The sequence below is a fragment of the Schistocerca gregaria genome, chromosome 2 (genome assembly GCF_023897955.1).
Source record: "Schistocerca gregaria isolate iqSchGreg1 chromosome 2, iqSchGreg1.2, whole genome shotgun sequence".
Lineage (NCBI taxonomy): Eukaryota > Metazoa > Arthropoda > Insecta > Orthoptera > Acrididae > Schistocerca > Schistocerca gregaria.
The window spans coordinates 283,404,016-283,421,287 of record NC_064921.1 but is presented as its reverse complement, the minus strand read 5'-3'; the positions used below and the strand labels follow the sequence as shown (position 1 = coordinate 283,421,287).

At 42.7% G+C, this 17,272-nt stretch overlaps 1 protein-coding gene across 1 annotated transcript in view; it reads left to right on the top strand.

The window, feature by feature from the left end:
- The window catches only part of LOC126336871 (facilitated trehalose transporter Tret1-2 homolog), a 340,634-nt gene that overhangs the window by 259,555 nt on the left and 63,807 nt on the right, over positions 1–17,272 (top strand). The window contains exons 5-6 of the mRNA XM_050000979.1: positions 10,994–11,112; positions 15,879–16,274. Coding sequence (XP_049856936.1) covers positions 10,994–11,112; positions 15,879–16,274 — 515 coding nt within the window. The remainder of the gene's footprint in view (positions 1–10,993; positions 11,113–15,878; positions 16,275–17,272) is intronic.

The window sequence follows — 17,272 nt, the reverse complement described above, 5'->3', positions numbered from 1 at the left end:
CGTCAATAAATAAAATCAAATTAACAAATGTATCATTCCTCTAAATATGAAGTTGAGTCCATCGGCAGACTTCAATGCCACTCATACAATCCGTATCAGTTAATTCTTAGTGGAGACTGATATGGTAAGGATGATTTTTATTGCGGTGCAGAACACGAACAACACTACTCTGGCTCTTTCCAGATTCCATTTCGATTTGACGCGAACTAACACAAGGATCTCCAACGACAGTGGCAGGAGTACCAATTACTGTTTCCTGTTTAGTAACTTTCCAATGTTGGATGTGTGTCCGATGCATTAAACATGCAATTGTTTTCAATTTATCATACACATATTTAAATGTACGACGTGTAGGGTGAGTAGGTTGAGGAAATCTTGCAGCGTATAAGTCTCTAGCTCTCACTGAATTTCGTTGGCATTCTCCGTAAAGGAGAAGCATATCGACTTGTTCCTCGAAGGAAAACATCATTCACATCCGCTTGATTCGGCGATACTAGTCTTACCATCCTATTAGTGTTGTATTGCGAAACCATCGAATGGTACTTACTTGTCAATGGCACTTTATACGGATACGTCGTATTCGGCGAATATTTAGTATTTGCACGATATACGAGAGAGAATTGTCAGAGTATTTGTTTCGATAAGTGCCGAAGTAATAAGGAATACTACTCAATCTATGATAAGAAGATTGCAGCACTGCATTGATACCAATGGTCATCACACCTTCTGTAAATGGACGTTCATGCTACCTTTGTGACCTTTAAAGACCTTACTGTTACACATCACTGGATTTATCTCGATAGCTGCTATAAGAAAATAAGTACCAAACTATGGCACCGCATTTTATTTATTTACATTTTATGGCCTTCATTGGACCACTCTAGCCAACTTTATACAAAGAATTTTTCATTTTCATGTCAGACCAGTACTTCCTCATTCTCTCGGATCTCATTCTTTCTTCATCGGAAATCACCCTTCCTATTGTCTGTTTGTTGATTCTCGTTTGCAGTCGGGTTCGTTTGTCTGTGAGTTTCCTGATTTTGTTACTTTTGTTTCTTAGGTCTTCCAATGTAATCAGTAGCTCATCCATATCTTCCTTGAGTTCTGTAATCCACTTAATGTTGCACTTACTGTTCTACAATTTTTCTATTATTCTCCTGGTGATTCTGTTCACTGGTGTTCTTATTGCGTTTATTCATGATTGTACTCATTACCGGTTCTATTTCCTTGTAGACTGTTTCATTTCTAGCTACTCTCCAGCGTCCATCTTTCTGTTACGATTTTGTTGAAGCACGTTCTGATGATTCTTCTCTCTATTTTGAGTATTTCGTCTATTCGTGCAGTGTTAGTTGTTTTGAAGGTGGTTTCACTTGTGTATGTTATTTCTGGTAGAGTGACTGTTTTGTAGTGTTTTAGTTTTGTTGCTATTGACAGGATCTTTTTACTGTAGGTTTTCTTGGTGATATATATGGTGCTCGAGTCAATTTGTTTATTCTGTTATGCCATGTTGGCTTTTCATTGAAGTTATATGTTATGATTTCTCCCAGATATTTAAATTTACCTACAATTTTTATTTCTTTGTTTCCTATGGCAATTTTGTTTATGTGTGGCGGGTCAGTTAACATGACTGTTTTTTCAAAGGATATTCCAAGACCAATTTTGTGTGCTATTTCCTGTAGTGAGATAACTTCTTGTTTGGTTTGCTGAATACTGTTGGACTGAAGAGCAATGTCATCAGCAAATCCTAGACAATTTAAACTTACGTTGTCTTTGGGTCTTCCAATTTGGATGTTCTTCATGTTAATTTTGTACCATTCCCTCATTATGTATTCTAAAGCACAGTTGAACAGCAGGGATGCCACGCAATCTCCTTGTCTTAAACCCGTTTTTATGATTAAGGGCTCAGAGAGTTCCCCCCTGAACTTGACTTTTGATACAGTGTTGGTTAAGGTGAGTTCTATCAATTTGATTAATTTCGTATGGAGTCCGAAATTTCTTAAGATTTTTAACATTGAACGTCTATAAATGCAGTCATCTGCTTTTTTTAAAGTCCACAAAGATTATTACAAGACGTTTATTTCGTTTCTTGTAAAATGCTATGGCTAATTTTAAAGTGATGATCTGTTCTGCACAGTTTATCCACGGTCTGAAACCTCCTTGGTATTCACCTAATTCTTCCTCTAGTAGCTCCATGATCCTCTTGTATAGAATTCTGGAGAAAATCTTGTGTGTGCAGTCTAAGAGAGAGAATTATCTGTCAGTTTTATGTTTTGTGTGACTTCTCTATGTTTATCATTTCTAATTAATTGGTGGGGATCGAAGTTCCTCTGTCGCTCATTGCATTTTGGTTTCTTTTTTAGTGGTGTGAACTTAATTTTGATTTTGACAATGTGATGGTCTGAATCTGTATCTACCCCTCTTAATACTTTAACAGTGTAGATTTCTCTGTGGAAGAATTTGTCCATAAATATATGATCCAGTTGCCGCTCTCCTTTTCTCTAGTCGGGATGTTTCTAAATTTTACGTTTGTTCGCCCTCCTTTTGAAGTACGTGGACTTTGAGATCAGTTTGTGTTCCCTACAGAGTTCAACATGTCTTTGGCCATTCTTATTTGTTTGTTTATGTGGAGCCCATTTCCCGATGATATCCCGGTATTTCTTTTCTCTTCAGAGTTGGGCATTGAAGTCCCCTAACAGGATATTAACATTGTTAATATTTTCTTGGTTTATTGTTTGGTCAAGAAGATTCTAAAACCTTTCCCCTTCTTTCCTAGTCTTTGTTAGTAAATTCTTTCCATTAGTAGGGGCATGGGCATTAATGATGGTATAAATTTTGTTCGATGCTTTTAAACTCAAAGTTGCAGTTCTAGGGGAGATGGCTTGAAAATCGATAATCAAATCTATTATTTTCACATTGACTATAAACCCAGTTCCAAATTGGGGACATTCTGTCATAACCCGTATTCCAGATTTCCTATTGTAAATTCTGTGGCCTTGTGATTCAAATGGTTCTTCTGTAGTATTTCTCATTTCCTGGAGTGCTGCTACTAAAATTTTCTGTTTATCTAATTCATTTGTTAATTTCTTTAGTTTTCCTACTTTAAGTAGAGAATTAATATTATGAGTTGCAATGTAGTTGATCTGATCTTGTTTGCTCCTTTTCATATGAACTGGCATATGAAAGGGTGATTGCCAATGTATCCCATTTAAAAAAAAAAAACATAGTTGACCTTCATATCTTTGATGCGATCCCGCCTAGCAACAAAAACCTAACGTCATATTATGGCCCCAGTTGTCCCATGCAATGTTTGTCCCACAAACTTTTCAGCTACTGTTATACTTTCGGAGTTATTCTAGGTGGCAATAGTTAGTAACTCACCCTGTATATACAATTCCTTTGCTGTTTTTGACTAAAGCGCTCCAGCAGAAGCATAGATAGGAACTCTGATTTCTTATCTGGTAGCTCAGTCTGGTAGCAGGGGACAGTCTCTTCGCAGTTAACTATCATGGAAAATATTGGAGGTACAGAGCGTAGTACTGGCGGCCAGAGAATAAAGTTAGAATGGTTATAGCTCGAAAAATTATTCGTGAAAATGTGTTAATTAGTGCGTTGTAAAGGCGTCTGGAATTGGGGACTACAGTAGGTGATCGGACAGGTGGTGACCCTAACAATATGTTCGCTAAAATGTGTTAATCATTGTATTAAAAAGAATAATCCGTGTGTTGGTGATTAGCGCCGTCAACCAGAACTAATTAAAGATTTAATCTGAGACTGATTTCAGAATTTTAGTAGTAAACGATATATCGTGCAACACATCGAATTTAGTGTTGACAGTGCTGTGATCAAAAGTATAAAAGACAGCCCTTGAAAAAGAACAATTGTGTATTCTGTACTTCAGAGTAGTTAAGGATTTCCTCCGAATATGATAATTACAGCGCCACTTCTGCACGAGGCCACTACCAAGTGTTATCATTTCACTGAAGGAACGTTTTTAAGAAAAGCAAAATGAATGGTTTACAGAGGACAATCGCGCGATGTGGTGCGGTTGTAAAAATAGAAGAGTGAGAACAACAAGACTTGAATACATTAGCGAAGTTCAAAGGATTGCACATTCCAGTGGTTACGAAGAGCTGAAGAGTCTTTCACAGGACAGCTGCATCATATCCCTCTTCTAACTGAAGCTAAAATCAACAACAACAACAACAACAATAATAATAATAATAATAATAATAATAATAATATAATATAATAATAATAGTAAAAGCATAGTTCCTGGACAATCCCAGCAATTACTATGAGCTAGAGATGTGGGCTACCTTGTAAGAAAAGTCATCCAAGTAAACTACGGCTGATGTCTCTCCTTATAAACGTCACCTACCATTGGACATGACGCAATTTCAAAAAAAAAAATGGTGGCTACTGTTTCCTTTTCCCTTTAAATACACTCATGGGTCCATCCAATTCTTAAAGAAAATAATGATGTAGTAACTTACAGGGCAATCACATAGCTAAAAATATTGCAACGGTCACCAGAATCCTTTGAGCATCTACTGACAATTTAATCATCAGCAGCAGCCGGTATCTGATATACACTGCTCGAAAAATGTCTACTCAGTGTACAGGCACCACAGTTTTCAGTAATATGCAGTCATATTGTTCCTGTAGGCCGGCCGCTGTGGCCGAGCTGTTCTAGGCACTTCAGTCCGGAACCGCGCTGCTGCTACGCTCGGAGGTTCAAATCCTGCCTCGGGCATGGATGTGTGTGTGTTGTCCTTAGGTTAGTTACGTTTAAGTAGTTCTAAGTCTAGAGGACTGATGACCTCAGATGTTGAAGTCCCATAGTGCTTAGAGCCATTTGAACCATTGTTACTGTATCTTTTCCAGTGTCATCTACCACTTTCTTATTTGTTGTACTCTAGCCGAGTACTTCCTTGGACCATCAACCACTCTCGTTTGACTTTCGTTACAGCCACAATTTCACCTTTGACTGTTGTTTGTTCCTTGACTCATTTATTTGTTTTCCTACCTCTCCACACAATCATCTCTCCTTTGTTTGCTGGTCACAAATCAGTTTGTCACTTCACATCGTTGTGGTCATACTATTCGTTACACCCTAGTTTTTTGATCTTGGCTTACTCGTGGGACTTGTTGTTCAGCTGTGCCATCTCTGTTGCCTGTCTCTCTGTTGTCGTCATCGTCGTCCTGTTACTCTAGGTGATGGCTTGAGCGCACGACCGTTTCTGCCGTTTATTGAGTTGTTCCCGGTTTTGTAAGATTCCACTCTCTATTGTTTTAAAAATACTACTTAGTTTACCAAAATCACTCGTTGCCATTTGCATTCGCCTGTTTATTTCTTTTCTTTCTATTCAAACGTTGTCTGCCTCAAATACTGAAACACAAACTATGATAAACTGCACAGCATGATTTCATTAACTGTGCTCTATGGATCTAAACGAGGCAGTTTAATCCTGTCTAAAATACTAATACAGTTCACATAAAAGCGATCAAGGCAATAAAAACTTCATATCAGAAGCTTTCATGACATTTAATTCATTGGTCGCTCTCCCGCCGAAAATGCCGAGTATTTACAGTTCTTATACTAGCCTCTTAGCCATCTATCTTCCGGTCATCCTCAGTCTAAGCCAAGAGACTGACGACCAATGGTCCATTGAGGTTGCATTGCGAAAGCGAGTCCACACCACAGTTTCTGGTCGGCGTCAGATGCAGTTCCCCTTCCCAACCCCATCGGCAGTTAGAGAACGCTAATCGTTTCTCAATGTGTCTGCGGTGGCAGCAAAATTGTCACGGCTGCTCTGCGATGCAGTTACAGAAAGCACCGTATCCATGCCTTGCCCAAACTAATTGGAGTGTCGTGATTATTACACATTCTTTTAAGAGAATCTCTAAGGCTTAATTGAACAGTTTCAACACGGCGAGGTGGAAGTAATCTTCACATTCCTACAACTCACAGTAAGGGAACACACGGACATTAGCCAACCTCACCACTCGCTGAATGGTTCAAATGGCTCTGAGCACTATGAGACTTAACATCTGAGGTCATCAGTACCCTAGACTTAGAACTACTTAAACCCAACTATGCTAAGGACTTCACACACATCCATGCCCGAGGCAGGATTCGAACCTGCGACCGTAGCACCACGCGCTGAACCGCGCACATGTGCTTTGGCTAGATTTTGTAAGCAAAGAGAAAGGGCCGAAATAATTCAAAGTCCATACATACTGGTACAAAATCTGCATTCGTTCTTTACTACTGTCACGCTGGTGAGCTGTTTGCAATTAATTTCATTTTGCAATATGTAAAACTTAATTTGCAAAGTACTTCCTCAGAAAAAAATCTGAGAGAAAGGAGACAGTAATAGCCAGATTCTTTACGTACTGGAAAATAGTAGTCCCGAACCTGATTTCTTACTCGAGGATTCACCTATTCTCACAAAATTAAGACTACCGTTCCACTCAGTTGGAAGTTTCTTTCTGCGAGGCGATGAAGAGATACGTAAAACGACGCTGCTCGCGCCTGTTTGCATCAAGGCACGATGTTGAACCTCTGTGGACCAAAGAAATTGCGTTGTGTATCCCGGCAGGTGGAACTTGCTGTTACCAGCTGTTAGCGCAGTATACTTTTTGAGGTTGGGAACTTGCTGAAGTGTGATGACTCCGAGGTAATAAATCTCCTGAGCACAGGGGCCTGAGCCCACTTCCACCGACTTCAACGTTGCAGTAACATGTTCCACTTCGAAGACGCTGGCGGAGATGGCAGCTCTTGGCGCGTTTTATCTTGGGCCACGATACAGTTTTTTACTATCCATTACCGTGGACAATGGCTCGTAATGTCGCCGTTGATTAAACGCCTCTTTTTTGCCGCGGTGAAGGCAACTGCGTCGTGCAGGAGTTGTGACACAGCGTGGCAGAAGTGCAAACCTGCATCTATATCATCATGTGGTAAGAAGTGACACCTAGAGCCCCCCCCCCCCCCCCCCCCCCGCCACACCCTCTCCCCAAAGCCTGGTTGCCTCCATCGTCCCTTCATGTGATTACTCTCTCTCTCTCTCTCTCTCTCTCTCTCTCTCTCTCTGCTCTATCGCGAAATTATTCACTGTCAGTATCACCAGTATAGAAATGGAATCTAGTCACAAGTGCTACTACTAAAGACACTGCCCAACACATCTGTGCAAAACGTCATCGGATTTTCTCTCTGGACTCCACAGTGCACCCGACTGAACCGTACTTCCCCAGTTGCCCTCATAGTACCCAGTTTTAGCAGCGCATCAACAACGCCCATTGCTTTTAAGTAATTATCATTGTATTTTATTCAATTTCCTGTGCTGACTTCTTGCTGTGTGCGTTAGTGTCTCCCTGTTGTGTAGGCACGATTAGTACGTTTTTGAAATCTGCTCTCGACATTGTGACTTAACTTTATTTACATTTACTTAAATTTAGAATATCAAACGATTTTCTGAGTTGTAAACTCTGTCTACCCTCCTCAGACAGCTAAGCAGCTGTCTTGAAACTTCCTACTAGCTAGTATGAAACCAATAGCTTTCTTTAGTCGACAGTGAGAAAGAGATTAAATTAAATTTAGTAATACCCATGGGCAACGGAAAATACGACGAACAGAACTTACAGAGCAGCACTACAAAAGCCCGTATCTGTGCAATGTTACGCCACTGCTGACTCGTGGTTGTAACAAGCTGTATACCGTTGCTTTTCAGTGTATCTCTAACGAACAGCAAGTGTTGTTTGAAAATAAGCCCTTAAAAATATGAAATTTTGATCAATATAGCACGAATAAGTATTCTTATTGATGTTCCTACTATTCCTGCTCATGCTCCAAATTTCAAGTATGAAGTCACAACTGTAGAAATATTGGAGTACCTGTTAGGTAGCCTTCGGTTAAGGTGCTGATTGTAACACTTTCCACTTCCCCAGCGCAAATAAACAGAGTTTTTTTTAAGTGCCACGTATTTCTACAGGAGATATAATTGGTCAAAACTGGAAGTTGAGTTCCTACTGGGGCGTTAGAGCGAAACGCAATGGCTGTTTAGACGAAAGACTGTGTACTGTTGGTAAAGTCGTTTTATCTGAACGGCACCGATAACAGCGCTGCATTGCGGAAAACCACAGACAGAAAAAGCTGCATAGGGGCCCCAACGACAGTAAACGGGCTGAAGTACATGAACAAGAAATTTGAAGAAACGTGTGAATAATTAGATGGTGCAGCAGGGAGAGAGATACGGCCCATTCTCGTGTCAGTTGTTAAAGAAGTTGCTGCAGCTATAGCCGACTGTATAGTACATATCTGTATAGTACATACCTCGAACTCTGCAGCCAGTGTTCGAGCAGTCTCGCGGAAATTCTCCTTTTCCTGGTCAACAGTTCAAAATATTTTGCGGCGCATTTCAGACTGGTATCCCTACAAGATTCAGAATGTGCACCAAATGAAGCTCCAATATGGGCTACAACGCCGTGACTTTGTACTTTGTTTTTCGACAAGCATGGAAATGGATGACATATGGTCAGGGAACCGGGAATTATCTTTGGGCGGACGAGGCACATCTTACTCTGCAAGGTGCCGTGAGCGCACAGAACTGTCGCATATGGGGTTCTACCATGCTACATGATGTGAAGGTATAGCCACTGCACTCAGCTTAGTGACTGTGTAGTGTGATTTCACAAGCTCCTTCATTCTCGGTTCGTTTTTCTTGGAGGAGTAACGCTTATCAGATTTACAGTGACACTTGCACGTTGTAAAGACCTCCTTGTGCAGCACGTGACTCCAACTTTGCAAAAACACAGCTTTATCCCCACACTATTTTGATGCGAGATGGGACTATTCCATATGTAAATCGCCAGATGAAAGATTTGTTTCGAGTAGTCTTCGGTAACGACTGCGTCACCTCTAGAGACAATTGCTAGATATGTGGCCTTCCAGATACCCCGATCTAAATCCATGTGATTTCTGGTTGTGGGGAAATCTAAAAGATGGTGTGTATCAGCGCTGTATCCGGTCTCTTCCTGATCTGCAGAACAGCATACGAAGACATATCACTCTGATTACACCAGGTATGCTGCGAGCAGCTGTGCCGTCTTATGGGTGCAGCGAGTTGCTGAGTCACGAGACCGTACTGAACGTATGCTGTAAGGTGGGACCAATACCAAGTAAAGGTGCCAGAACCACCGTTATCATGTGTTTGATCGTCCCTTCTTTTTTGCTGCACCCACACCACATTTTGACTGCTTACAGCGCCATATTTTTACCTCGTGAGAGAAAGTAGAACTATTATTTTTCAGTATATTCTGCGAGCCCACCGATTAATGAACATACCTACACTGTTTCAGTGTCCTGCGATGTATGCAGCTCGCACTGTAGCGGTCGGAACACTGTTAGTGTAATTCTAATCAACCAGTATAATACGTCCGAAAACAAATACCTGTTGACATGGGCCTTGAAGATTCGCAATTCACAGCTTCCATTTTATTTACAGATGAGGTAAGATTCACAAGAGACGGTATAGTAAATTATCACGATAGGCATGCATGCAAACCCTCGAGAAATCATGGAATGAGGCATCAGAATCGGTTTGGTATCAGAGAACGGGGAGGGACAACCGGTGACAGACACATACGGTAATTCACTTCACTAAACAAACTGACGGTGCTGTATATCAGCTATTTCTGTGTAGTGACTTACCAGCGCTATTGGGGAACGTCACTGTTGCAGAAAAACAACTGTTCTTTATGCACGACAGGGAATACCTAATTTTCTTCGAATGATGCGACAGTACCTGCCCACAACATTTCATGGGTGAGAGATTGATCGAGGTGGTCCGCTAGCGTAGTCTTCCCATCTACTGGACCAGAATCCGTTGTATTCTCGCTAATGGAACATATAATGACGCTGGTGTAGGTCCAATCCACCGACAATGTACAGACGTTACAGGAACGTGTGACCAATGCATTTAGCGCAATCTGAATGGAGCCAGGTTTATTTGAGAGAATGCGCAATTCACTTCTAATGTCAAGATGTGTGGTAACTACATGCAGCACTGTCTAAACTTTGGACACTTTAAGTGTCTACTTCTATATAGAGACTGATTGGCTCATATCTGAACAGGTATTGATTTCCAGACATACCATTAAAGGAATATTCCTTCCAGTTTTGACAACCTGCCTCCTACAGGAATATGACACATTTACTGAAATATCCTGCACAGTATAGGTTCATAACCCCGTGGTGCACATGTCCACAGAAGTGCACAGCTGTTCATGGACGCTTCTTTGGCGTTTCCAATCAGCCCTAAGGGTGAAAACGCACGCTAGTCACACCACCTCACGTATTGTTTATGGTTAATCCTGTAAATAATGGGTATCATTGGAGAAAACTGAGTGCATTTGCAGCCTCAGGAATGATTGAAAACGCCAAAGAAGCGACCATTAACAGCCGTCTACTGTATTGGGCATATGCACCACAGAGGTAAAGTTGTGCCCAGTGAACTCCCAAGTGCTTTCCCAAACCCAAGCTGATTTTGCAATTCGCCGAGGATGCTCAATATTCGTTTCGATATGGCAAACATAAGATGACGAGACAAACGGCGTACCCTACCAGAAGTTTAGCCAGCACAGTGGCAGTCGGGACTACGTAAATCACGGGTCAGCACAAACAACAAGCCGACGAGGGCGCTCGTCGGATGAAGTCAGCTGCTGTGGCAATCGTCCATGAACCTCGTGCCGTGGCGTGCCATACATACATAGCGAGACACACACACACACACACACACACACACATACACACACACACACACACACACACACACACACACACACGCACAGAGAGAGAGAGAGAGAGAGAGAGAGAGAGAGAGAGAGAGAGAGAAGATAGATATTTTCCACCGCACGGAAGTCACTGTCTACTGTAGGCAAAACGCGACTGTGACAGCTGGCACTTCAGCCTCTGCCGCTTTCTTTTTTTTTTCAGAACTGTGCGTGTCTGTGGGCTTCTTCGTGGAGTACCTACTGGGCACGGTCACCGACTGGAGAAACGCTGCTCTGATCAGTGCCCTGCTGCCTATCATCTCTGTCATACTGATCACTCAGGTAAAACTCCCTCTTCTCATCCACATGAAATGCCCCCATTGGAAAATTATTAATGACTGTGCTGATAAAACCTCTTACGTTATTTGATTTTCAAACAGCTGAGCAAAACGGAACATACGCAGACATTTCTATCTTTACTTATTCTGATCAACATTAAACTGACAAACAATATTTTTAGCGCAACGCAATCTGACTGTCAATAATCCCCACAAAAGAATGGCCCTGACTAACAATAACCTATACCTTTCATGAATCACTTACGTCACATAAATCTTCGTTACTCATACTACTGCAATACAACGAGCGCCAATACTGCCAGCTAAATAAAGGATTCTAACTACTGATAGGCATAGTTAGCAAATGAAAGATTTTGATAGAGAACAAACAATGTATTTACCTTAATAGTGTTCAAAAGTCATAATATATATAGGTTCATGACATCCAGTCTTACAAATCTCGTTTTTCAGACGGACACACGTCCAGATCGTCCTCTCTCAAAACTCTGCCATCTCTCTCCCCACATCCACCACTGCTGGCGGCTCACCTCCAACTGCGCAACACTACGCGCTGTTAACATCCAGCTGCCCAACACTACAATAGCAAAAATTCCAACAATGCAAACCAGCCACCGACTGCACACAGCACAGTCAGTGATTTTCATACAGAGCGCTACGTGGTGTTACCAGCATAAAAACCTAAACAGCCTACATACACTCCCCACATCTCTTTACACCATTTCTTTCTATGTGCGGATCAAAACGAACAAAATACGGAACGATGAACTTTTTCTGTGATCTGAAGTCATAAGTAGAAGGATAACAGGCGTATCTGACAGTTCCATGAAAAGTTTTTTCACATACCGCTGCCATTGACAAAATTTGTTGACTTACCCAAATGATTTAATAAAGCAAAATATTTCGAACTAGAAACTTCATCTTCAGGTTCCAGTACAAAAAACATTTAACAAAAGGTCACTTAGATATTAAAGGTGCCGTTTACAATCTTGGCATGTGTTGTGGTCATGTTGTGGAGAAAGAAGATAATACCCTAACTGCGAGAGAATATTCACTTGGTTGATCTGCTGTTCACGTAAAAATACCTAAATGATCACTCACTTTGTTGATTGTAACGGCTGTCTTCTTCTGGTGTGTTCAGTTACCTCCATCATTCTGACTCCTTGGATTTTAAGGATTCTTGCAAATCAACAATATTGTGTAGTAGGAACAAAATAGCGGTGAAAACAAAGTTTTCTTTGATTTACCCTTCGATATGTCAACGCTGGTGTTATCGATCACCTGCAATGTCTTCAGCACATCTTATTGCCGCAACGCTGATGTTCGTTAACGAAATTTGTTTCAATAAGTGACTGTGGTAATTTTGTGTTAGAAATGACAGTATAAAAATTATTTTAAATAATAACGAAGATACAGCTACTGGAACAAAGATTTTCTTATGTTTTCTTAATAGTAAAATATTTTCTATTTTAGTAGTACTGAATTTAAAGTCGTTGGAGAAATAAGTTCTTAAAATCAGTAATTTAGTTTCGGCTACAAGGAGTAAGGCCTTTTCACATTAAGAAAGTGAGTGATCACTTTAAAAAAATTACGTGAACAGCCGATCAGCGATCTAACTGAATATTCCCTCATACTAGGTTGCGCTTCTTTTTGTGCGCAGGATGACCACAGCACATGCCAAGACTCTGAAGAACGACTGTAGTATTATGTGTACTTTCGTTAAATGTTTCTGTATTGCAACTGCAGCATGAATTTTTTTACCTCGAACATATTGCTTCATTAAATAATTTAAGTAACTCAACAAATATTGTGGCTGCTAGCCGTCTCTGAAAAACCTTGGAAATAGTCGCTATCGATTAACGATCAATGTGGCTTTAAATGATTTCACAAATGCTGCTACACACTTGTAGAGGCAGAAGACGGGTTGCAGATCTCTTTTAGACCGTATCGAGCTAAACAGCTGTTTAATATCGTGTTAGAAAGGCTAGTTATGTGGTGATAAATTATTACTTTACCCGATCCTATCGTGTAACTCGACATACGACTCGCTAGATGGTGAGCCGGGGTCGTGAACCAAACCTAGATACGATCCGCTCAAGTCATTGACAACTGGTGAGATTTTCGGGTAGTTTTCCACGATCGTTTACGCTAATGCTGGGCTGGTCCCCGATCACTGCTTCAGACAATACTATACGCAGACAGGTAAAATCCGGAATTAGATTTTCACTCTGCAGCGGACTGTGCGCTGATACGAAACTTCCTGACAGGTTAAAACTGTGTGCCGGACCGAGGCTCAAACTCGGGACCTCCTTCCTCTAGGCTGTGGCTAAGCAATGTCTCCGCAATATCCGTTCTTCCAGGAGTGCTCGTTCTGCTAGGTTCGCAGTAGAGTTTCTGTGAAGTTTGGAAGGTAGGAGACTAGGTACTGGCAGAACTGAAGCTGCGAGGACGGGTTGTGAGTCGTGCTTGGATAGCGCAGCTGGTAGAGCACTTGCCCGCAAAAGGCAAAGGTCCCGAGTTCGAGTCTCGGTCCGGCACACACTTTTAATCTGTCAGGAAGTTTCAGGTAAAATCCGCTTACACACAGAACGTAGGTCACACGTTTAGCAGACAGATGGCTCTCGCTACTTCTCTCCCTTACGTTAACTGATGTCTTAGGCGGCAAAAAGGACATCCTGCCACGAAATAAAACAAGAACAATCCAGATCGTGAAAACAGTGGATCTCATATGACAGCCTAAACGCTTTTTAAGACATTGTTACGTTATCCATCCTGATGAGTTCCGGCACACAATTTTAATCTGCCATGAAGTTTCATATCAGCGCACACTTGGCTGCAGAGTCAATATCTAATTATGGAATACTTTTTTTTTAACATTCTGTATTCACAACCAAAGTTTTTACCCATGTCCTATCAGAGGTTGCAGTGTCTGACGTCGTGTGAAGGAAGGAAGATCAGAGTTGAACACTCAGTCGACAACAAGGTCATTAGAGACGGGTCATAAGCCCGGATTAGGGAAGGATGGGGAAGGAAATCTCCCATGGCTCTTCATAGGAACCATCCTGGCATTTGCCTAAAGCAGTTCATGGCCAGACGGGGGATATGAACCGTCTCTTCTTTCCAATGTGCCCCCTTTCCCGGTTTCACATCAGTGTTACTGCAAAAAAAAAAAAAAAAAAAAAAAAAAAAAAAAAAAAAAAGAAAAAAAAGAAAAGAATTGGCTCCGAGCACTATGGGACTTAACATCTATGGTCGTCAGTCCCCTAGAACTTAGAACTACTTAAACCTAACTAACCTAAGGACAACACACAACACCCAGCCATCACGAGGCAGAGAAAATCCCTGACCCCGCCGGGAATCGAACCCGGGAAGCAGGGCGCGGGAAGCGAGAGCGCTACCGCGCGACCACGAGATGCAGGCAGTGTTGCTGCAATGGTCCCCCATCCTCCAGAGTAGAAAGCTGTCATTGGTTGTTGCTTTGCTTTGCTTCTTTCGCTTTAAATCTCTGTCTCTCTCTTTCTCTCCGTCTATCACTGCAAACGTCGTGACCGAGTCTTGCTCTTACAAGGGTACCTCCCCTTCGCACCCCCCCCCCCCCCTCCTCATATTTACTTATAAGTTGGCACAGTGGATAGGTCTTGAAAAACTGAAGACAAATCAATCGATAAAACAGGAAGAAGTTGTGTGTAACTATGAAAAAAATAAGCAAAATATACAAACCGAGTAGTAAAATTGCAATATAGGCAACATCAAGGCACAGCTGAGTACAGGAGAGCCGTGGTCCTGTGGTTAGTGTAAGGAGCTGCGGAGTCAGAGGTCCTTCGTTCAAATCTCCCCTCGACTGAAAAGTTCAATTTTTTATTTTCAGACAGTTGTTACTGTCCGTCCGCCCGTCCGATGCGAGGTAACTGCACCGTAGTATGGGGACGTTGTATGAAAACGATAAAAAAATGTTTTTTGAGAGAGCACAGGGAAAACTGTGAGACTGTGAAACTGTTGCATTCATTTGTTGCAGTTTATGTGACAAACTCTTATGTTTTCATCACTTTTTTGGGAGTGATTATCACATCCACAAGAAAACCTAAATCGGGCAAGGTAGAAGAATCTTTTTACCCATTTGCCAAGTGTGCAAGTTAGGTGAGTCGACAACATATTCCTTTCACGTGACGCACATGTCGTCACCAGTGTCGTATAGAATATATTAGACGTGTTTTTCTGTGGGGGAATGGGTTGCCTATGACCTTCCCATCAAATGTTTTCGGTTCCAGTTGGATAGGCACGTCCTTTCGTCGACTAATCGCACGGTTTTGCGGTGCAGTCGCAAAACACAGATACAGAACTTATTACAGTGAACAGAGACGTCAATCAACGGACGGACAAATCATAGCTTTGCGAAAATAAATAAAGTAAAATTTTCACTCGAGGGAAGGTTTGAACCGAGGACCTCTTTTTCTGCAGCTCCTCACACTAACAACGGGACCACCGCGCTCCTGAACTGAGGTACGCCTTGATGTTGTCTATGTTGCGCATGGACTACTCGGTTTGTATATTTTGCTTATTTTTTTCATAGTTCTACACAACATCTTCCTGTTTCCTCGATTGATCTGTGTTCAGTTTTTCAAGGCCTATCCACTGTGCCAACTTATAACTAAATCTGAGGGGGGGGGGGGGGGTGCGATGAGGAAGTTCCGTTGCTAGCTAGATCTGTAGTAGAAAGCGCAGGCATCAGTAACGCTGTTCCGCGGTCGGCAGGTGCCGGAGACACCGATCTGGCTGGTGTCGCGCGGCCGCACCAAGGACGCGGAGAACGCGCTTCGCTGGCTGCGGGGGTGGGTGCAGCCGGCGGACGTGCAGGCCGAGCTGAACGAGCTGTGCGCCTACTACAAGCAGACGGACGCGGACGAGGCGTCGGCGGCGCAGGCCGGCACGCCGGGCCGCTACCGCAAGCCGGCGCCGCCCCAGCCGCCGCCGCTGCGCCGCGCGCCGGACGTCGTCCCGGCGAGGGCGCTCTCGCTGCGGCGCATGTCCGCCGAGATGATGACGCCCGACGAGGAGGCGGCGGCCGCGCTGGCCGCGCTGCACGAGCGCCACCGCGGCTCCCAGAACTTCCCCGTCGGACTGCCCGCCTTCGCCGCCCCCCGCAAGGAGGTACGTCGCAGCCAGTGGCGGACTAAGATAACTAAGATGGAGGTGGAAGGGCGACCTGCCCCGTCCCTCTGGTCCAGGGGTATCCAAATCTCAAGAGACTATAGATTTGGATGCTTTCCAGAAACAGACAAATTTTGACCAAATCCCAAACAAGGACATATATACAGAAGCGCCAGAAAAACTAGTACAGGCACGCGGATTCAAATACAGGTATACAGGGTGTCCCAGCTATCTTGTCCACCCAAAATATCTCTGGAACAATAACAGCTATTGGGAAACGACTTTCATCGGTATCAATGTAAGGCTGGGGGCCCCTGAATGTACATCTACATCTATACTCCGCAAGCCACCTGACGGTGTGTGGCGGAGGGTACCCTGAGTACCTCTATCGGTTCTCCCTTCTATTCCAGTCTCGTATTGTTCGTGGAAAGAACGATATGCTTCTGTGTGGGCTCTAATCTCCCTGATTTTATCCTCGTGGTCTCCTCGCGAGATATACGTAGGAGGGAGCAATATACTGCTTGACTCTTCGGTGAAGGTATGTTCTCGAAACTTTAACAAAAGCCCGTACCGAGCTACTGAGCGACTCTCCTGCAGAGTTTTCCACTGGAGTTTATCTATCATTTCCGTAACGCTTTCGCGATTACTAAATGATCCTGTAACGAAGCGCGCTGCTCTCCGTTGGATCTTCTCTATCTCTTCTATCAACCCTATCTGGTACGTATCCCACACTGTTGAGCAGTATTCAAACAGTGGGCGAACAAGCGTACTGTAACCTTCGTTTGTTGTCGGATTGCATTTCCTTAGGATTCTGCTAATGAATCTCAGTCTGGCATCTGCTTTACCGACGATCAACTTTATATGATCATTCCATTTTAAATCACTTCTAATGCGTACTCCCAGATAATTTACGGAATTAACTGCTTCCAATTGCTGACCTGCTATTTTGTAGCTAAATGATAAGGGATCTATCTTTATATGTATTCGCAGCACATTAC